Below are 22,659 nucleotides of genomic sequence, written 5' to 3'. Positions count from 1 at the left end.
TGGTCCAAACAACAACAAAAAGTGGTACAGTTTACTGTCAAATTTGATCATATCAAGCATTTTGATGTCATACCAACCTAATATTAATGTTCCAACTCTTATTAAATGTGTGGAGGCATCGAAACTATGTCAAATGCAAAATCTCGAATGATTCACTTTGATAATTGGACATTGTCGAGTTGGTTGGACCCCCTGACCTAACTCAATGACTTTTTGAAGGAACTTGCCCAACACTGTTCTCATCAGTCTTCTGCTCATGACAGCTAATGCTTTAGCCTTATTCAATATCGTAAGTCCAGCTTCGTGACTCTCTTATCTCAGATCTGCCTTTACCACAGATAAACCCGGCTGCTCTTGACCTCATCCCTCATTTCATTACCAGAACAGCGCTTACACATCCAAACCTCGTATAATAAATCTAAATAAAAGCCGTATCAGACACAAGTGAAGCGTCCCTCGGCTAAGAACCCTGCTGTCATCAATCAGCCACTCAAGATCTGGCGTTCCCATCAGGCACCTGGGCCACACCACGGAACCCAACACCCGGGGCTTGCCAATTAATTTACTGATAGGGTTCAAAGCCGGAGTTATCGTCTCGGTAACCGTCCAACACACATGTCGGCGCACATAACAGACTGTTTATGCACGAGTTCAATCGTCTGAAACTTCCCAATTAATGCAACAACATGTCCGACCGAGCTCATCCCTCCTCTGTCGTCCCGGGGAGCACGAGTTATTAACATCTCTAGTGCGTCAACACACTCCGCCGGTTGGCCCCTTGACCCCTCGCCTGAAACACTTTGAGTACTTTAGGGCCCTCCAAAGACAAAGTAAGAGCAGGGGAGGTTGAGGGAAAGGGTTGGCCAATTAGGCTGGAGCAGAAGGCAACTCATTTAGCAGATGAGCGCTCGCAGTGAAGTGAGAAGTCGGGGACACACATGGGCTCGCTGTGTGCGAGGGCCAAGCATAACAAGACTCCTGGAAAATAAGCGGCGTGTTGTCAGGAGGAGCTGCGAGATAAAGCTGCACAAAGGGACTGGACACCCAAGATGTCTGCTCCTGTTGAAGCAGAAAAAGCCTGAGACAATACGCCTGAAAGGTGCTGACGCTGGAAATGTATTGTTGCTGTGAGTTGGAAGGTTTTGTTCACACATCGGAGAGTTCATAGAAGGATGAAAGGTGCAATCGAAACATAGAAGCAGGTTTGGACTTAAAAAACCTTTTCTGGGGGATTCTGCCATTTTCAGCAGTTTTATGTTGAACTTCTCTTTCCTTGCGTGGCTTTATTTCTTTAAAAGAATTTGAAAAACGCACTCTATCCTGTGGATCTGTGGAGATCACTGGTCTTATTTACAAAGCCTGAGTATGTGCAACAATGCTACCAATAAAAAGACAACTGGAAGTATAAATGAGGCTTTGAACTTTGGACATCAGGAGACGAGAGGCAAGTTTGTGACGTTTGTGGACAGTTTTGTATGGACACTTTTCATAAGTGCTAGACCCCTGAACTGTCTTGTTTCAATGGAGATGCATATGTTTAATGCCAAACTGTTGCATAATCCAGGCAAAGCAAATATGTATCCATGCAGAAAAGAAACAATTCACTTTGGTCAGGGAAGTACTCAAACCTCTCCATTTGGTCACAACTTGACATTGGTGTATGATTCGGTTCCATCTGTGACCACGTTCAAATGATGTCCAATCATTTGAAATCATCAATGCTCGGCCTGGGGCTTTTAAATCCAGACTTCCAGGGCCAATTTCATGTCAGTAAAAGCAAAAGTCTGAACTTTGAAGCAGAGTTCAGACTTTGGAAGAATAAACTTGGTTATTTGTGTGTGTTTTCTGTATCAAAGTCTTATTTATGTCTGGAATTAAATGACCCACTTAATTTTCTTATTTTTAATTTAATTTTCTTGCTTTTTTACCATATGGCCCCGCCCTTAAGCAAAATAATCTCTCTGTACTGTATATAGGACTGATAAAGTGATCAAGTATTGTTAATCTAGCGGTTCCAAGTTCCAATACCAAGTTCCACATACTGAATAATGTAATGATAATAATGATTGATTTCTATTATGTCTTATATATTTGTATGCAACAATATGGAGAAACAAACACTTGAGGTTTTTGGCAGCTGGAAAACCAGTTACAAATGTCTTTTGTTCGGTTATTTGTGTGTGTTTCTGTCTTTCCAAATGAAGTACAAAGTGAATGTGCATCTCCTACTTTGCCAGCAGGTTGTTGCTGCTCCACTTGTTTATTACCTTGTTTGTAACTTCCTCATACTTTCCATGTAAGGTCAGGATTCTTGTAAAACAGCTCTTACCAAAGCACAAAAAAACAGAGAATTCCTTCCGAAACGAGCAGAGAAACATTTATAGAAGCTGGCGATCCAAACCTTTTTATTGATTTTCTTTAAAGTCTAAGGCCACACCTTCTCTTTATTTACTTTTCCACTTTGATCGAAAACAGAGAAGCAGTTTTTTTGAAGCGCGCACACATCCCACATGTAGAACTGTTAAATTGGCCCCGGGGTCATTACGTTGTCTGAGTTTTGGGGGCGTCAGATGGCCAACAGCTTGCGCTCTTGGCCCCTCAGCACCGGCGAACACATGTGGCTTTCTCTGCCCGGGCTCCACTGCAATCTGTGCGTTTAGTGTCGGCGCAGCTTCAGTTTCCTGCGTAAGGATGTGGGCACCGAGTTTGGCCGGCTCAGATCTGGCCCAGAAAAGAGACTTGGAATGAGGCGCAAGGTTCCATTATAGCCATCTATTCATGGTGGAGAAGAAGTCTGAAGTAAACAGCGCTGGAATCTGTAATTTAACAAAGCTTTAGAATAAAACGTGTCCGGGACGGGCTTTTCTCTTTCCTCGGGGGCTTTCCCCAGAGAAACGTTGGCGATGCTGTTTAATTGCAGTTTAAGGTGCACTATTTTTCTGGTGACCACGGTGGAAATATTACTGCTTTGCCTGGAATATTCCCCAGTATAGTATTGAACCAATCTGTTTTTTTATGTCTTTTTTGGCAGTAAAATCACCTGAATACATGCAAGATAAATATGTTTTATGCAAGGAAAAGCAATACGTTTTGCAAGGAGACAAGATGATACCAGAAATGTCACATTGTTCATCTTTATGTTGGATTTTTGCTGAATTATAAAATATGACTGCATTAGTGAGGTTTATTAAAGAGGGTTGTAAAAGGCTGATCCTCATTTTGTGCTCTTGAACTCAAAACAGATTTATAAATAAACTGTGTTTTTCAACCTTCCTTTCCTTAAAATGTCTAAATCAAGAATGGATTACATATAATTTATAATAAGTACAACTACACTTCTTTAGCCTTAAGCATGAATACACTTTTTGTCCATAACCAACAAATACTTTATTAAAAAGACCCTTGAACAAAGACATTACTAAGCCTGAATCAATCTTTCTAAACTATTTGTTCATTGCTTTGTTTATGCTTTTTAAAGTGTAGATATCATTAATTGTTGCCATAATTTCTTTCGATACACAGACTAAATGTGTGACCAGGGTTCAGAAGTTAGAGCAGTCGTCCTATGAACAGATGGTTGGCGATATGACTCTCTCTTGTGGCATTTCATACAGCTATTATGCCCTTTAGCAAGACACTTCAACCACCTTGCTCGCATAAATGTGTTAAAGAACAGACACAGAGGAAGTAAGTACCTTAAGTACAAGCTCGATGGCAAAAACACGCCCTGATATCCTGTACTCTTACTTCAATTCAAATGAGGGTAAAATGCACGCACTGATTTCAAAACCATATGCACGTTCTGCACATCAAAGTAACGAGTACTTGGCACCGGGCGGAGAAAATAATCAAATAATGTCGTTAAAACGTCCCAAATGAAAAGCCCGGGATTGGTCCAGGTCTGCGATTTACAGTCAGCGGAGCATTAAGATAAAAGAGCGGTGCAGAAGGGACTGTACATGACTTTTCTCACATTCAGAGCACACGTACAGCAGGAGTGAACAGCTGTGCAATAAAAGTCGTGTGGCCTCATAAGTTAGCCTTAAAGCTCCGGCCTCCTAATATCTCGCCTGTACGGCCTGACTTTTCCATTGGCTCTGCTGTGTCCTTTGGCTCGTGAGGGGAACCGCAGACCTTGGAGATGCCGGCAGGCTCACTGCAGGATTTAATGTCCATATCCTGCCTAAAGCGGCTAAAGATGGAGCCCTTAACTAATTGAGAGTGATGCCGGTGATGTAATGTGAACGACGGCGAGTGCAGAGGGACTATCGGAGCGGCGGAGTGAAGAATCGATCACTTGACTTCTTACGGCTCTGTGACACCGGCGGTCACGATGGCTCTCGCATAACGTCAACACGTGAAATGGAAGAGGTCTTTGAAAGCGGTGATATGGAAGCAGAGGAAGCAGAAGGGTGTGATGGAGCGGGGACTGCTGGGGCGCTTTGGATAATCATTGGAAACTATGTGCACTAACTTTATGTGTTGAATGGAACACACTTTGCAGGTGAGACGCAACAGGGATTTTTGTTTGTGTCTTTTTTTGCTCTTTCAGCATATAAATGCTCATTTGGAACATTGTCCAATCTGCACATAAAGATGTTTTAATATTACATTTAATGAAATACCTCATAATGCGGGAGGGGGCGTGTGTTTCCTGGAGGATGGGCTGAAACAGGGAAGTGTGCTGCAGTTTGTCTGCTCATCCGAGGGGAAGGATGGAGACTGTTCTCTAGCTAAAGACTTCAGGAATCAAATAAAAAAAAACACTTTGGGCACATACAACATACCTATAGCACTGTAAGAAGGAAAAAAGTTCCTACATTCATCAAATTTTACAATCTAAAATCAAAGGATTTGTTGAAAATTTGAATTTCTATTACAATTTTCAGTAGAAATCAATGAAGCAAGACATTTTTAACCAGCTTTAACAATTTGTCCATTATTTTCCAGATTCCTTATTTAGATATGAAAACAAGATGAAAAGTGTGTGGAAATTTTTGCTCTCATATTTTTGTCAAATACAGAAGAAGAAGTCAGATTGTCTTTCAGTGTCTCGCCTTAAATGGAAATAATTGAATTGTATTTAGTGTTTCTTTACTTCAACAAGGACTTACTATACTATTTTATATTCCATTCTCCTATTTTTGGACAATAAAATGCAAAGAAGGAAAACCTTGCAGTGTTGGTAGTTTGTAGTAATACTGTAATACTGTAGTAAATACTGCATGTAGGCAAGTTAAATCATTTTAACAGAGTGAATTACTAGCACTTGGTTAATCGGGTTCATTGGTAGAAAATTCCCCCTTGAACCCATCTCTGACCAGTCCATACTGTTTTTGTGCTCTTGAGCAAGACACTCCACCTACCTCATCTAATCATGACTGAATTCAAGTGGTGTGTGTGATTTGTGGTGGTCAGAAATGACGGAGATTGGCAGCCACATCCAGCCCGTCAGCCCCAGGGCAGAGGAGGGTTATGAGCACAGATGATGAGTTTGTGAACTACCGTAGCCCTCAGCTTTGTTACCGCTTTATTTTCCCTTTTTAAACAGCTGTAACAGGAAGTTTGCTTATGCATTTGCAGGTGGCGCATGACTGTTTACACTGCACTTTTAATCGTTTAAAGATGTTCTCCGTTCTCCAGGTGTCAGTGTGTATGTCCAGCACCTTGATCTACTTAACTTCAATCAACAAGCTCAGAAAAACACCTTTTGAATCATTCATTTGGCCGTTCTTTACACTTTCAGGGCAAAAGTTAAGAAGGTAAATTAAATACAAAATGGTTCCCAGGATAAGTATTAACTTGGGAAACTCCTGTAGTGGAAAGTGGGCTCAGAGAGTACAAAAAACACACTCAGACTTCAAAATATCCCAAATAATGACCTCGTCTGCATCCGTGGCTGTGAGCTGCATTATCTTGAAGCCATCTCCGACGTTCTCCTCGATGGTCAGGTCCAGAATGTCGTTGGGGAAAACCGGCGGGTTGTCGTTGACGTCTTGCAGCGTGATCTCAACCTGCACAGAAAAAAGAGAAACATTTTCCATTAAATCACAGCCAAAGTGCAGCAGCTGTGGTGAGGACAAAAAAAAAAGTGGTCTATCTAGGATTTGGAATGATGAAGAAGTAGCAGAGGCAAAGGGAAAGTTATGATTCCCGGTCTCTGGAGGCAGCGGAGAGAAAACTGTGAAATGATGAAGTGTGGCAGATCGACTGGAGAGGTCAGAGACTAAGCAGAGTGAAATATGGCTTTATCCAAACAGCAATTTATTAACATCTACTGCAGGGCCAGTCACTTGACCGAATGTCATTTTGCAGCTGGCAAGAGAATATCTGTGCTCCAAAAAATATAGAAGACGTTTTATTAACACATATTTTCTACAGCTTTATATTAATGTTATATAAACAGGAAGCTTAACCCCATTAAACTTACTACAGACCACACCGCTCACAAAAGTAATGTCATTTAATTTATCTCTAACGATTACAACTCAATAATAATAAATATTGCAAGGAAATAAATGCATTTAACGACTTTACAAGATGGTTTAGTAGTTCACATCCAACCAAAATGTGCAGTTTGTAAAAAGTAAATAAAAAAAAATTAAAAAAATCCTAATTTAGCCTGGTTCTGGTGTCTTAATGTTTAGTTTTTTTCCTTTCACAGTTAAAATAAGGCATTATTATTTTGTGTCAACATTTTAAAAAGGAGCATTTTCCATGGGAAAAGTTGACAAGGGAATTAAAGAGTGTAACTTTTTAGCTCGTCTCCATGGAGATGTTATTGCTTTGACTAGAATTTTCACCATTATGGCAATCAACGCCTGTATCTCCATGGAGACAAGCAGGTGATGCTCCAAGGCAAGTTACAGGTCAGATCTGTGGAGAAGCGAGCCCACTCATGGTCAGAATGCATGATATGGAGGCATATATTATACTAATCAAAGAAATCATTTTTACCAGAACATTCCAGGCAAAATGATAAGTTTCCATGGAGACAGACATGTCTGCACTCTCCATCCCTGGGCCTTAAGTATTGAGAAGAAAGGTAAAAGCATTTTCATTATATATTCGTTTTAGATTCCAGGAGAGTTATTTAGTCCATGCACATTTACAGAAAATGTAGCTTAAAGCAATTTTGTGATAATATTTTCACATAAACTGTAGGCAAAGATCAGCAATTTGTGAAAAGGTTGCAATTTAGGGCTGTATTCTTGTCATGTTGGTAATATTTAGCAATAATAGCCATAGAATCGCTGTGGTTTCTTCCCATTGGCCCAGTTACAATATTCATAAGCATCATTGTGAATATGGAGACATGATATTGTGGTCCTGTGTGGTAGACCTCAGGGGCCCCCACTGTCACCGGAGCTCATGGAAACTCTATGACTTACAAATTGACTTGAGGCGATGTTCCACTCGGACTTACAGTAAAGTAACAGTAGATCCAACTCAACTGTGGCTCGGGGATTTGCACTTTCATCTCATCCAAACCAAAATAAACAGATATTAGAAGAGACCACGGACCCCCCGTGAGACCGGACGTCCCAAGTAGGAATTCTGTGACGGGTGTAATCAGTAGCTGCAGAATGCCGTGATTTCTTGGATTTAGTACTGTAGATCCACACATATTATTCCAGGTTTCACTAAACCCTGTGGAACATGCTGGAAAATACAATATTGCAGTTTTTCTTCATGGATATGGAGCGTGCTTGTGTGTTCCATAATTTAAGCATTTATACCAATTGACGTAAATTATATGCCATTCAATAGTCATTATTTCAACAATCGTGCAGGGAAATTTGAAGTGTAATTTTTGGATTATCCTTATGTAAATACTATGGAAAATGAGCTTGCCATTTGACTAAATAAAAGGGATCAGATTTGTATTATAGATGTTATTTTTTCATGTAATAAGGTATAATTTGTTTCAACACAGTACATATATATTTCCTATAATCATCTAATTAAAGAGTGTTTTATTATTTACAAAGCAGGAAGTGCAGTGTTAGCATGCTAATGTTTGTTAGCGGCAAAACTTTGCTGTGGCTTCATGAAGCTGTAAAAATCGCTTGTAAACTCCACACGGTGAATACTTTGGATGCTCGGAACGCGACCTAAAAACGTTTTTAAGATACTCCACCTTTAAGTAAGTTCTAAAACAGGTCATTTGTGCAACTGATTATTTCTACTGCGCCGCTATCTGCGATGCAAATACAGGAGGAAAGTTGAAACCCAAGCATGAAAGTGACAGTGAGACATTTCTGGTTTCAAATGTTGGGTCTACGGGGCCATATTCCATTTCAGCAGCGATCCGCTTTCTCCTGAAGCAGTAAACAAGGCCCACTTTGGAATCATAACAGACATTTAGCTGCACATTTTCTGTTTATTGTCTCTGTAAATACGAACAATCTGTGTTTAAATTCTAGGCTGATCAGATATCCAGTGTTGATAGTGATTATGATAAATCCTTAACAAAGCATTGCAGGACGTCCCCACGAGCCCTTTATAAAAGCCAAAACATAATGGAACTTAAAAACAATACAGGGGCCACTATCCAGCTGGCTTCTGCTCTCACGGGCCCTTTAAAATCATCACCTTTGCAATAACTCGTATAGTACAAATAGAATGTTTAATTTTTGAATGTATTTATTCTATTTAGTGGGAAGCCCCTTGAGAATCTCATCTCCAAAAGACACGGTTATACATACAATATAATAGACAGTACACATTTTACAAGACACAGCTCCCATTAACGCCTCTCTCTCTCTCTTGCCTGACAACTTTCTTACATATGGATGTAAATTAATGTAGTAGATCCTCAAAGTGTCAGAGTAAACCGTGGCAGAAATGGAAGATGAACATGTTCTTGAACGTGTTTAAAATGTGCACTTTGATCCGAATCCAACTTATTCTTAATGTTTGTCAGAAAGATCGCGATTGGATATCTTTGCAAAATCGTTCATCCTTCGCTCGCACTCAGTTCGGTCCTGATAATCCCTGTTTGACTCAGTTCTGTCCTGATAATCCCCGTTTGACTCAGTTCTGTCCTGATAATCCCCGTTTGAGTCAGTTCTGTCCTGATAATCCCCGTTTGAGTCAGTTCTGTCCTGATAATCCCCGTTTGACTCAGTTCTGTCCTGATAATCCCCGTTTGAGTCAGTTCTGTCCTGATAATCCCCGTTTGAGTCAGTTCTGTCCTGATAATCCCCGTTTGAGTCAGTTCTGTCCTGATAATCCCCGTTTGAGTCAGTTCTGTCCTGATAATCCCCGTTTGAGTCAGTTCTGTCCTGATAATCCCCGTTTGAGTCAGTTCTGTCCTGATAATCCCCGTTTGAGTCAGTTCTGTCCTGATAATCCCCGTTTGACTCAATTCTGTCCTGATAATCCCTGCTTGACTCAGTTCTGTCCTAATAATCCCTGTTTGACTCAGTTCTGTCCTGATAATCCCCGTTTGAGTCAGTTCTGTCCTGATAATCCCCGCTTGACTCAATTCTGTCCTGATAATCCCTGTTTGACTCAGTTCTGTCCTAATAATCCCTGTTTGACTCAGTTCTGTCCTGATAATCCCTGTTTGACTCACTGCTTAACAATTCCACCCCAAGTCCTAACTTTGCATGAAAAGACCCCATTTTGATCCTAGATTATTTCATCATGTATCGTGCTACATATCGTCACATCTGTATCTGTTCTGCCAATCCAAAGACTGCCAACAATCGCGATCTCTTATATAAAACATGCATTTCACTCTGAACGTAACAAAACAAAACAAGAAATAACACCATCAAATATCTACAATAACACGACCGTAAGTATAAGACTGAACAATGGACCCAAGGCCATGAGACCTCCTGGGTGCACCACTCCATTCAAACTCCCTGATGTTTTCGTGCCCTGATAATAAATACAACTTCACAGTAGGAAACCCAAACCAACAGCTGCTGTGGCTCGCACTTGGAAACCTCTCGACTTCATTAAAGATGACCCAGAACAAAAAGCTTTAGGGAGCAGCGGCTGAAATGGTGTCACAAACTTGCAGCACATCAGAGACCTCATTTCCAACGCCTTTCTTCTTGTTTACTGCCATTACAACCATCCTCGTTACCATCATATCATTGTCTTTAATCCGTCCAACTTGACTGGAAGCTCGCCCGTTTATTAAAGCCACACTGGACTCGTTGACTGGCGATAATTAGAGAAGAACAAGCCAGATTTTGTCCCCCTAAAAAAAGTCACTCACAATGACAGCGGCGGATCTCCACTCAATTTGAGCCGAGGGATCGGGGCAAAGTCAACAAACAATGAATATTTATCCGAGCACGGCGCCTCGTGTGTCCCCTTGATGTGTAAATAATGCACGGCCCACTTCTAAGCAGTCAACTAATTAGGATAGAAGCCCACTTTTTGAGCAATAATTAAGCTTGCGGTTTGCATTAACGATATGATCCCCAAGGAGGCGAGAATATCAAAAGGATTCATTGGAGGAGGAGGAAGCGAGGTCATAAGGGGGGAGGCTGTGTTCCCGACAAACACAGGCTTCCTCTGAGGAGGCCATCGGGCAGGAACTATTCAAATTCAGTTCAAACCAGGCATCAGAATGGAAACGTTTGGGTTAAGTGTTTTTGAACTGAACTGTTTTTTCCTCTGCTGCACTTTACAAAATCCTCCAATGAATGAACACAAAAGCACCATATTTGTGTGTGAACATATTGTGATTATTGCCTGTTTATTGTGTTGATGATCATATATATGACTCTCACAAACGTTCATACACCAGCGTACTTGGACACAAGGCGGCTGAAGTGTGTTGCCCAAGGATACAACATCAGTATGTACTACAACTCCTGCTGCCTTCAGGGCCAAAGTTAACATGCTAATTGTTTTGAGACATATTGGCCCTTGCAAGCAAAATATAGCACCTGAGGACACTTCTCCAGCTCTTGAGCCAGACTGGACTAATGACAGGACTACATAGAACTTATACATATTATGCATGTTTTTGGTTGAAACTTAAGTGTCCAGATGAACCACACCAAGACATGGGGGAAAACTCTATACAACTCTGTCTGGAAGTCGAACCTGAGACCGTCTCACTGTGAGGAGACGGGGCCAGACCCATCCAATGTGCCACATTCAGCATAATCATGATATTAAATCCAGGGTCAGGTGACTAAAACGTTCAAAATTGGCCCAAAAATGACTCAATGCCTTACAAATGTCTATGTAAATGCAGTATACAATATTTTAGGTCAAACTTTCACTTGCCTGCATCGTTCTGAGCCAAACTCAAAGAGAAGCAGGTTAAACACATAAGCTCAGAGACGCTAACAGATTATGTTACACTCAGAGCTGTTTCGAGTTGCAGGTGCAGCAAACTGGCTGCCATGGCTTTATAATTTATGGAGAGGTATGAATGATTTAAGATGGTCCTGCCGATTATGGACTTTAAGTGATGGAAGGTATTTGTCCAGAACGTCTGAGGCCAGGGTTCTTGCTGAGCAGTGATAAATTAAGCTGGTCACTAAACTCCCATTGCAATGATGATATATGCTCATTCTATGACAAGTCTGGTGATTTAGATCCTAAGTACAAGTTATGTAATCTACACTCTATTTTTCTGCTCATAAAACTGACTGTGAATAATATTGTTCAAGTTAAAACAAAGGCAATGTTTCCCCATTATCTCCAGTTATACGTTTATGTTGTTTTCCATACCAGACCAGAGAGAATACCACTGAAATGTATCTTTAAAATCAACATGAAATCAAAATCAAAGTTTGTCCGCAGAACAAAAAATGTTTGGACAGAGCTGAGAAATAAAATAAAATGTATCTGATATTACTTGTAATAAGATGATACAATGTTTTATGCAGGATTAGGATTATCCCATGGTAATCAATTAGTTACAGCACTGGCAATAATATCCTTACGTGTGATCTAACAAACAATTAGCCAGAGATATAAGGTTCCATTTGTGTTCTGGGTCGTTTGACTACTACAGTAGTAGTGTAAAAAATGTGTTGTTTTTTAACCAGTAGTGACCCAGCAGTTTATCAGGTTGTTCCACAGCTCTTTTTAGTCTTTTATTCCCAAATTTGTTTGTGCAAATGTGTTTCTAGTAACATATTGCCACACGATTCAATGTTGGCGTTCTATCCTGAGCTCTATAAATGCATTGTTCCCCATAAACCCATATTAACTATAGTTCTAAAAGTGAAATTGACTAATACTATGTTGTAAAGGCGTTATATGTGCCTGCTTGGTTGTCCATAAATTAGTGGCAACATGAAATTAGAAATGGCAAAATATTCGACTGGAACCATCAGGACGGTAACGTTGCTTTAATGATAATTGCATGTCTGAATCTGTGTCACAGACTTTCCCCCGCACCTTCTTACTCTTGCTTTTTACCAAACCACAAAAGTCTTGTATGGAACACATGTTTTTTTCATTTGTTTTGAGAATCATGAATGTGCTGCTGCCGTGTCTCTCGCTGCACATTTGAATCACGGACACTCGGCTTTGTGAAGTCAAACCAGACATCCACGTGTATGAACGCGCTGGTAACGTAATTCATCAAAATGATTCCTTCGTCTGGACATAATGCATTATTCATGAAAAGAGAAGAAGCAGAGGTTTATAAAAGGTAAGTTCTTCAGTAAGAAAGGCACAAAAAGGTTTAACATTAACGTCCAGCTCCTCGCAAGTTTCCCCAGCGCCATTGAAGCGTGATCTAATTGAGAAGTTTCCATTTGGGGACAGAAGAGTAAAGCAATTCTTAACTGCTCGTGTGTCACATCTTGGAGTCTTGGAAAGGCTACACAAAAGTAGACAACCCGGTTCAGAGAATGGAAATGGAGTGGTGCAGCCAGTGATCTAATATTTGAGTGCAATCTGCAGAAAGCAGCGCACATGCTTTGTCATTTACTGCAGCAGTTGCTTTTAATAACGGTAGAGGGTCTGATTAATTTTGCGAGCAGTGGTTTGCATTACACAAGACTAACGTGATGCAAGTTTCCCCCATGAACACAGTGAACCTCTAAACCGCACTCAACCCTATCTCTGCAAGGCAATGGTCTGTTTAGTGATGCCAGAAACAACTTTAATAGTCATACCAAGGCAAGAACTACACCAGGCTGGATTTAGACCGGAAAAATACCCAATTTATTTTTATCTAAACCAAATATGTCATCTAGAGCAAATAGTCCAACAAGCTGTGGTCATCCTACTTCCTAAGCCAATCGATGGGTTTCAGAATGATGGGAAAGATAAGACTCTTTTGAATAGGAAAAAGTCTTCACAATATTAGACAACAGAAGGCTGAAAGCGGTGAAGAGCAGTTTTAGACTAAACCAAAAAGCTGAAGGTGCACAGCGTAAAGTGTCTGAAGGATAACGCCCCCTACGTGTCTCCATTGTGTGGTTGTTGTTTTGCCTGGATTGAATGTTCCACATTATGGAATATTTCAGGCAACGTAAGAATATCTCCACGGGAAACTTGGACCCCCAACACCAGAAAGAGTAAACGGTGGATGAGATTTTCATCCAAACAATAGTCCTAGTTTGATATAGAATGCAAATTAGATCAGGAACTCATTCTATCATATGCAAATAGGGCTGCAACGATTAAACAACTAATCAACTATAAAAAAAAAATATCATAGTCCTATGTTGACGATTGTTCTCTGAACTATACACTCTGAAACACGTCAGAAGACCTTTTATAACAAAGACAGAGGAATTATTCAATATAAATATACCATATTTCTACCTTTATTTGGTTAAAATGTATTTAAAAAGTCACAATATACAATACAAATAATGGTTTATTAGTCGACTACTAAAATAATTCTTAGTTGCAGCCTTAAAAAAACTATCTCAACACCTGATTTGATGAATTTCTAAATCATATATTACTGGAAAATATCCCCGATCCCTGAATTGGAATGACGCAACACTTGGCTCGCACATAATAATAAGCTCATCTGATCACAAAAAACGCAGGAAGCCATCTTTTCATAATGGTCCAATCTGTCATTAAGCTGCAGACAATGCGCGGTCGAGGGTCAAGAGAATCTCCGACTTCCAACTCTTGTTACACTTGGACTCTCGCTTTGAAATATCCCATGTTGCAATCATCTTCTTCTCACAAGTCGAGTCCAAGTCGAACTCAACGTGTCAAAAACCAGACCACTACGCCACTCCAAATATAACACCTCATCGTACCGCGGTGCCAGAATCGCGCGCTGTTAAAATAAAATAACTCACATTTTGGCACTGTTGCAACCGCTAAGTGGCATAGAGGAATTTTTGCAATGTCGTAAAAACGAAGTCAACATTTCAAGGCTTCGGAATTGACTTGTCATAAACAGCTTATTGAGGTTAAAACAATCCGACCTGCAGGAGAAACAGGTTGTATCTCTGAGCGTGACATGAGAGGTCGGGCTGATCCGGAGTTTGGTTGGTGCTTGTAATGTGAGGAGAGAGCTAAAAAAGACAGGGCAGTGAGGAAGTAGGACGGCGTTGGTCAGTCAGAGCAGTTCTCTGGGAAAGCACCAGGCCAGAGACAGTGACTGCAGTCGCTAAAAGAAAAAAAATCAGAGTTGAAATTATCCGCATGAGGACTGTAGTTTTGGTCTGACATTGGGGAGACAGAAAACGATGTGGTGCCATTGTGTCACGAAATTGTTGGTTTAGTCCCAGTTAAGTTTGACTGTTGTTTGTTATGTGGCTCTTTGGTTTGGGCCTGACCCTTCATTCCAGGTCAAGCTCAGGTTTACAGGGAATCTACTCAAGCTTAAAGATCTCGTTTAAAGGCGACATACTGTGTAACATTTCTAGAGGAGGGTCAGCCACTTGCTTTGTCTCCGTGGATGATTAGCAATAGACAATATACTTTTTTTCTACCTTCATTGAGACAAGGACAAGTTACAGGTGAGATCTAAGCAGAGTTGAGCCTTACAGTAAGAAATAATCCACTCAAAACATCTTTATGGAGACAAGCAAAGAACGTCTCCTGTGTCAGTTTGATTCCTCTTTTTCTACAACTCTCGGGTTAATTCCATTTCTTTTACAACATAATACAGTGCCTTTCCGGTTCATGCAGCGCTACGTTCAAACACAGACGCTTTATCAAACCCTGATCCAAGCTGATACTTCAGAAATGCCTAAATTGGCAAGCGATACCGACACTAGTGTTGGTTTGGGACGTCCCTAGTTTAGACCTCATGTTTTACAGGCTATGTTAGCAGGCTAATCCAACTGGGAAAACATTTTTTCATTCCCAAATAATTTGAATTAACTAGTGTAGACTGTGTATAAAGCAGATGTAAAATGATCTAATCTTCTTGAATAATTCAAAACATAATCCAGATTTTCACTAACCTTTAATTTATCTTTGGCGATAAAGTCTTTTGGCTGGTCTATAGTTGTAGAATCTTATTGCAGCATAAATCCTGAATATTTTATTACATTCAGTTATATTGGCATTGTATTTATATTTTATTGTGACTGGAGCCTTGTCTTGTCTTCAGAGAAGTAGCACCAGGGCCAAGCTTTTCTTTGGTCCATGTCCTCCAGAGAATCCCGCCCAGGTCAAGGAGGACATCCTTGTTAATCCAACAACTTCCAGGGCTCTTTCCCAAACTTCCTCTTGCCCCACAAAGTCTTCCAGCAGCTCTCGCTCTACTTAAAAACCATTACCATATTGTATGAAAGAATCTGTCATTCTTGGTGCTTTGAAAATGGATTACGGTGGGTCTCGAAAAAGTCTCTGCACTGCGTCTGAGCCGTCTCTTAATCTGAAGACCGTATGGCGAGTGCTTATACATGATGAATACTCTGCGATGCAAAAGATACAATGCTCTATTTCACATAATTTGTCATCTGCAAACTTAAAAGCATTACGGACAAAGTCGATCTCTTCGTCGATCCATCTTCGCCTCCCTCTGCACCAACTGTTGAGACTGTTCCAACTTTTTAAACATATTTTGGCTCGCATTTACGGAACTTGTAGCATCTAGGGGTCAAGAACGCTGCGTGATATTGTCAACCCAACCAGAGCAGTATTTGACACAACGTGATGAATGACATGCCACAGATAAAAGACCACAAATCTTGCATGCGTAATGTAAAAAGTCGGAAAAGCTTTGTCAAACCGTCATTCAATTGTTAAGCAAAGGTGTAACATTTTTGTTTTATTCTGACATTTGTTTTCTGCAAACTCTACAAAAATAATAACCACATTTTGAACCCGTTCCAACATTGCACTGTCAACGTTTGGCTCGCATCTGCTGAACGTTTAGCTTCTATGGGTCAAAAACGCTGCGTGATATCGTCAACCCACGCAACCAAATGATTAAAACAAACAACATGTCAAACTGATATTCTCTACTGCATCTTTAACGCGTGTCCATTTGTGACTGGCCCGGTCTGTCAAACATTCTCTTACCCCGCAATTCATCTTCCAACCGCGAGTCAACAAGCTCGGCAAAGTGCTCAGGAGATGTGGAATCTGAGCGTGCCGGAGATGGGAATTTGCCCGGGAGAGAGGCGGACGAAGTTGGATTCATTCCAAACCACAACTTGCTGTGTTCAGGATACAATCATATCCCCCCCTGTAACCCCTTTTACAAAGCTCGTCCAGCCCAGCGGAAAAGGAAAGAAAACAGCAGTCAAAACAAGAACGTAAACCGTGAAGGTAGAAAACAATCGCGGAGCACCTCAGCCAATGAAAGGAGAGACGCAGTGTCGGACAAGTGGTTTTAATAAAGGGGATTGCTGTCCTCTCTGCGGAGCACTTCAGCCATTGTTAAAGGATTGTTTGTCTACAGCAGAACCCCTCGGAGCACATGGAGGACCTTTGCCAAGAGAAGTTCCCTGTGAGCGAGAGTGGTGCGATAAATAACTCGCCAAGTCGGCTCATGTGGACCCCGGGCTGCCGGCGTCCAAACTATTTCAGAGATCGGTTTCCAAGTCGTTTCCATACCATTATGATTTGTGTTGCTCAGTGGGAGATTAATGCAAAAGATGTGTAGACCAGGATTGACCCCTGACCTATGATGGTTATGTTGAGTTATTTACATAGCAGGTAAAAAAGTGTTTTAAAATGTTTGTCCCACTAATATACAGTATGTCAATGTGCTAAGATGAAGTATATCGAAATACAGAACAAAAGTACTAAAACAGAGGGAGATGATGCTAAATGCAGAATTGAGAGCCAAAAGCTCTTAGCTCTTGTACTGCATGTCTAATACAGGCCACATGGTGCAACATGGTGCAACAAATCATTAGCTATGAGGCAAGTTCATAACATAATGTCATTACTGTGTACTTTTCTGAGGGCATTTTTCCAGTAAAATGGTACAATATAAGTCAGTCAGGCACTTTTATAAACATCTCAGAAAGTTGCACAGGAGGTAGAGCAGTTCAGTGACCTTCAAATCATTGTAAATGTATTTATTTTTCATCGGGACAGAGTGTGTAAATGAATATACATCTTTTATAAGCACGTGCAGCGCTCTTTTCTTTCTCCTTCAAACAAAAGCTTCCAAGATCAGACAAGATCATGATTCTACAGGTGGTGTGGTCTTGTATCATCTTTTTCCCCGTCTGCCATCATTTGAACTGGTTGATATTTAAATTAATTGCTTAAAATGCAGTGTTTACCGTCATCATCACAAGACTATTCAAGGCAGACACGACTTGTATTGTTGAAATGAAAATGCAGAAAGAATATTTCAAGAGCTCTCAACATTTCTGAAATCTTCATGCTGTTTATCCTTGTTTAACACATTTGCATCTGCGTCACTGGTAACAAACGGCATCTACAGCTATATCCATCCACGAGACCTTCCAATGTGTCTTCTTTCTCAGTGTAAACAATTCCCATCATATCTTCCCTACCTAGGAGACTCGGATGCAAAGTTTAATTAGACCTTGGGTGAGATCAGAGTACAGCTAATAGAGGAGATTCATATCTCCTTGAAGCCCGAGCACAATTCAAAGCCATCACTGAAATTACCATAGCCCATTAAAAGCACCAGGCTCTGTCTCCACATCCAGAGGTTAGAAGAACATCAAAACAAGCATCTTTGGCGTCTTATGAGATGAAAGGTAAAAAACAAAATAATTAGCCTATTTGTGAAAGAGTTCGCTTTGAAGACGCTCCGAAGATCGAAAAAGGGGGAAAAATGTATTTGCGTTTTATCAGTTGTCTATCTTTTTACAGACTTTCCATGAAGTGGAAAGAAAATACAAGAGGAGTCAGACATCTAAGTGTTGGTGCCACTGCATCTGACTATAAGCTCTTATCACGGCCACAATTACCTCCGTTTGATCCACACGGGCCATGGAAAAGAAAAGAGGAGAAACAAAGCATGTTGTAATTACAAGGGGAATCAAACACATCAAAAACACAACCATCTTAGCCAGATTTACTAGAAAAATGGGTTGGAGTAAACAGTGACAGCATTAGATAGAACTGAGGCCACGACATGACCAAAGCAAAGATAAAGACGTAATATATAGAGAATGTATGATTGTGGGGAGTTAGGGCTGCATGACTTTAGTTGTTTAGACGTTTAATCGCTCAGTGGAGTCTTAGTCGACCACATTTTTATAGTCGACTAATTGCTTTGTTAAGATTATAAAGGATTGATATGGAAAACATCAGAAAGGAGGAAACGTGGAGTGAGTTCTCTGGGGTTTGAGTGACTGAACAGGTGAATATGTAGTTCACTGGTACTTCTCTGTGTATGGAGTCGTTTGTGTGCAAGATCCTAAAATGTTTGAGAGCGTTTGCCAGTGCCACGCCCCATTTTAGTTGATTGACAGATGCACAGAGAACGCATTAGTCGGCCAAGATTTTTGATACGATGCATTTTGACAGCGAACCATTGGAAGCATCCATTATGCACATCCTGGAGAGACATTTTATTAGTCGTTACAATCAAGTATAACAAGGTGCACTTTCATGTAGATTTAAATACCTTTTTATGTTTCATGTTTTTTATACTAAAACATCCATTGTTATTGCAGTAAGTGAAGTTAGTTAGCTTTAATATCTTGGAAATGAAACGCAAGCATCAAACCAAACTAAATGATCTGATTTCATCTTTAACTTTATGACAATTCTTTGTGTCTTGGGTTTACAGTGTATTGTGCACATGTGGAAACAAAGAGCAGATTAGCTCTCAAATGTGAACCCTAAATCTCTGCTAATTGGCTTTCTGGTAACTGCATTGTTCTGCCATTGTTTATCCACTATTGAAATGTCTTTGATTGTCTAGGATTCTACCGGCAAAAAGCTATTCATGACGTGAAAGATCCTTTGACTTAATTCTGCACTAGTCATATCTGCATTAGCGTCTACTCTAATAAAGAAAAGTCTTTTGAAGTTAGAAATCTGGATTTAAATTATGTTTTTAAATCACTGTTTGGGTTTTAAAAGTCTTGCATTGACTATCACAAAAAATACATTCATTAATACATTATTTGGTCTATTCAACCATTCATATATCTGCAAGCAATACATGTGCACAATGGCAAGTGTTTAAAATATATTCTGGACATTTAAAAAGTTTGAATTTTTGTGTATATTTACTGTTTAGTATTGTTTTTCGACAGTTTCAACATGTTAACTGCAAAACATAAACCAAAAAACATGACAGAGAGAAACTAAACAGATTAAAAGAAAAATGGTACAACGGTCATGTCCCATTTAGTCTGTTAAATATCAACTTTCAAATGATGCTATGAAGACAAAACTAAAGGGAATGAAGACACTTTTATTATAAAAGCCAGTGACACAACGCTGGGCTTATAATGCTGCTATAGAAAAGTGAGTTAACACAAACCAGACTGTGTGAAGCGCAGTGTGCACCCCCCGCAGCCCCTGTTTATGTGAAAAAGCCTGAAAACATTAGTGAAGGGAGGGGCCCGGGGTCAGGGGGGGTGGCTGGGTGGTGGGGGGGTCCACAATAGTAACTTGTGGCTGACCTGTGCTCTTAAAGGAAGTCCGTCAGCCCCACACCTCCTGCTGAACACACTCACAGTAAGATGGTACCAGCTCACAATGACCAGAAGTGATGGCGGGTGCATTCTGAGCCGGGTCACGCATTTCTGCCCCTTATTATATGATAAAATGAAACAATGCCCTTACAATTATTTATTAAGTTCCGCTCAGAAGCCAAGAAAGCAACTCTTTTACTCCATGTTTTATTTGTTGTACAATGCCGTGTTTATGGCTTTGTGGTTATTGTCAAACTGTCAGATTAATCTGTATAAATCAAGCTAAAACTTCAACTAAACTGTATCCAAGAAACATACTGCCAGCAACAGTTTCACAATGGCTTTTGGGTCACTTGTCAACATTTTGAACATGAAAACAAATAATAGTTCCAAACTTTATGAAGCATGTCTAACTAAATGGTGCTATTTGGCTACTTTTTTTCTGTACATCAGTCATTTGTAACAATTAGTTCCAAGGGTGTGTACTGCGTTTAAAAATCTGGCCCATCAATCTTTAAACGACGCCAACATTTGTACCAATGCAACAACCACCAACCGCCACCTCCAAACTTTTAGAGGTCAAGAAGAAGACACATGTTATTGTCAATAGCAATTCAACCATTCATAGATCCACAAACAGTTCTTTGACCAGAGTTGCGAAAGTGCGACTGTCTTTTGTCCTTACGGCTGAAGCGTTTTGCTCTTTTGGGCTGTGCGTGCATCTGCAGCGGTCGTTTAAAGCGGCGGAAGCGCTCTGCATGAGAATCTGATCTGACGACAGTCGCAAGGGCAGACGAAGTTGAAAAAAAATATATAAGAAAACGTTGATGAATTTAACATGAGGTGGTGTAAAAAGAAAGGACTTCTGTCAAACGACTTGTCAATGAAGGACGGTTCCCCGCTGTCTTTGCCATTTGCGGCATCAGACCTGTCGGACACTTTGGGTTTGCTCTTTCTCACACGTGATACAAATGGATGAAAATTGGAAACACAAGAAAGCTTTTCATGCATGTGCGTCTGAAGCCCTACATACCTCGCCACGTTCTTTCCCTCACAAAGAGCTCTTAGAAGTGCTTCACATGTTTAAGTCGCTCTTATTATCATGAAGATGGGCCCTTTAGAAGTACCATCCATCTTAATTAAGAAGCCATTTGTATGCTCTCCATCCCCCCAGACGGAATAGCATGGGAAGAAATCCTGTGGCCTATTCTGCGCTCTAAGACATCATTAGAGGATTTGTGGAGGAAAAAAAAGCAACAACTTCAATGGCCTTCCCGTGTCGCCTGCACTTTTCATTATCTCCCACAGTTCACGACGATTCCCGACGTCGTCCTCGTACGGCCACAATCCAGAACATTCTCCACGGAGAGGCTCAGACACGTCCCAGCTTCTCATTCCTTTGGAGTTCCACGTAATTTGCGGCACAGTCGAAGTGATTTACGGACCGGCCTTAACGTCAATGCCCCACTGTCTCTGAAGCTGTCGGTCTGTCGGGCGGCGGGCGGCGGGGACGACTGAGTGTCACATGTCAAAAGGGCCGACAAACAAACGTCAACTTCAATATTGTCTGTTTTGTGTCAGCGCTCAGTCTGCTCAGTCCGCTCAGTCTGATAAACACTGTGCAATCATCAGAGCGGTGGAGTTTGTCCTGAAGGCAGATGACAAAGCTCATGTTTCATTTGATTTGAACGTAAGAACACAAGATTTAAGCCTTTTAAATGCACTTGTTTTACTGACTGATTTGACTGTATATTGTTGTATATGTATTGTTCACTGTAAGTTTTTTGTGTTTTTATTGTTTTATTCTGTGTTTTGTGAAGCACTTATATATAAATAAAATGTACTTACTTACTTAGATAATTAGATGAAATACAAAGCCAATGGACAAAATGGAAAGGTGGCAAAAGTACAACATACAACATTCTACACAATTCTGGAAAGTTAAAAACAAACTGTAGAATGTTCTCCACAAGCAGGTGGCAGAGAAGTTACAAGTCAAGTTTGTGGAGAAAGAAGCCCCTTCACAGCAAGTGTTTTTCAGGTTCTTTCAGTACGATAAAAACACCTGGAATTAAGACTTTGCATTTTTTAAAGTATATTTTTGGCTAGAATCTTACACGTTGGGCTTTAAGTACCCATTAAAATATACTTTGATTGGAAAAGTAAAACAATCTCACACAGGTTTTGAGAACTATTAGAGTCAAATGTAGTGATTTTGATGGGTGGATTTTGGGTCGACAGGAGCGACTGATTTTGTTTTACTTTATTGATGAGTAAAAAGTACAGACCCACTTTGATAATTGTACTTCCTGGTTGGACATGATCAGTGACAAACAAAGAGATAATTCCACTAATCCATATAAATTACATTATGATTAAACAAATAATAATACCCGAGAACATCTTTATTTTGTCAATGATTGTTGAAACTGTCATCAAACTGCATCACTTTGATGACATAGACAGAAGGAAACTATTTCTAGCTATTTCCACTTTTATTTTTCAGTTTTTCTTGACATTTTACAACTTGACAATGTAAAACTATGACAAACATGTTTAAGGTTATATCCCAACCATATTAAGTCATAATTTAAAAAAAAAAAACTTGTCCTATGCACTTTAAATAAATAACTTTTACTTTTGTACTGTACTT

At 40.2% G+C, this 22,659-nt stretch overlaps 1 protein-coding gene across 1 annotated transcript in view; it reads right to left on the bottom strand.

Annotated features, from left to right (window-relative positions):
• fat4 (FAT atypical cadherin 4) overlaps nucleotides 1-22,659 on the bottom strand; it is a 177,541-nt gene that overhangs the window by 79,297 nt on the left and 75,585 nt on the right. Inside the window, exon 2 of the mRNA XM_072435070.1 lies at nucleotides 5,883-6,014. Coding sequence (XP_072291171.1) covers nucleotides 5,883-6,014 — 132 coding nt within the window. The remainder of the gene's footprint in view (nucleotides 1-5,882; nucleotides 6,015-22,659) is intronic.

The sequence above is a fragment of the Eucyclogobius newberryi genome, unplaced genomic scaffold, assembly GCF_026437365.1.
Source record: "Eucyclogobius newberryi isolate DKJ021-1_F unplaced genomic scaffold, fEucNew1.0.hap1 SCAF_11, whole genome shotgun sequence".
Classification (NCBI taxonomy): domain Eukaryota; kingdom Metazoa; phylum Chordata; class Actinopteri; order Gobiiformes; family Gobiidae; genus Eucyclogobius; species Eucyclogobius newberryi.
The sequence above is the reverse complement of the archived record's forward strand: the minus strand, read 5'-3'. Positions and strand labels throughout refer to the sequence as shown.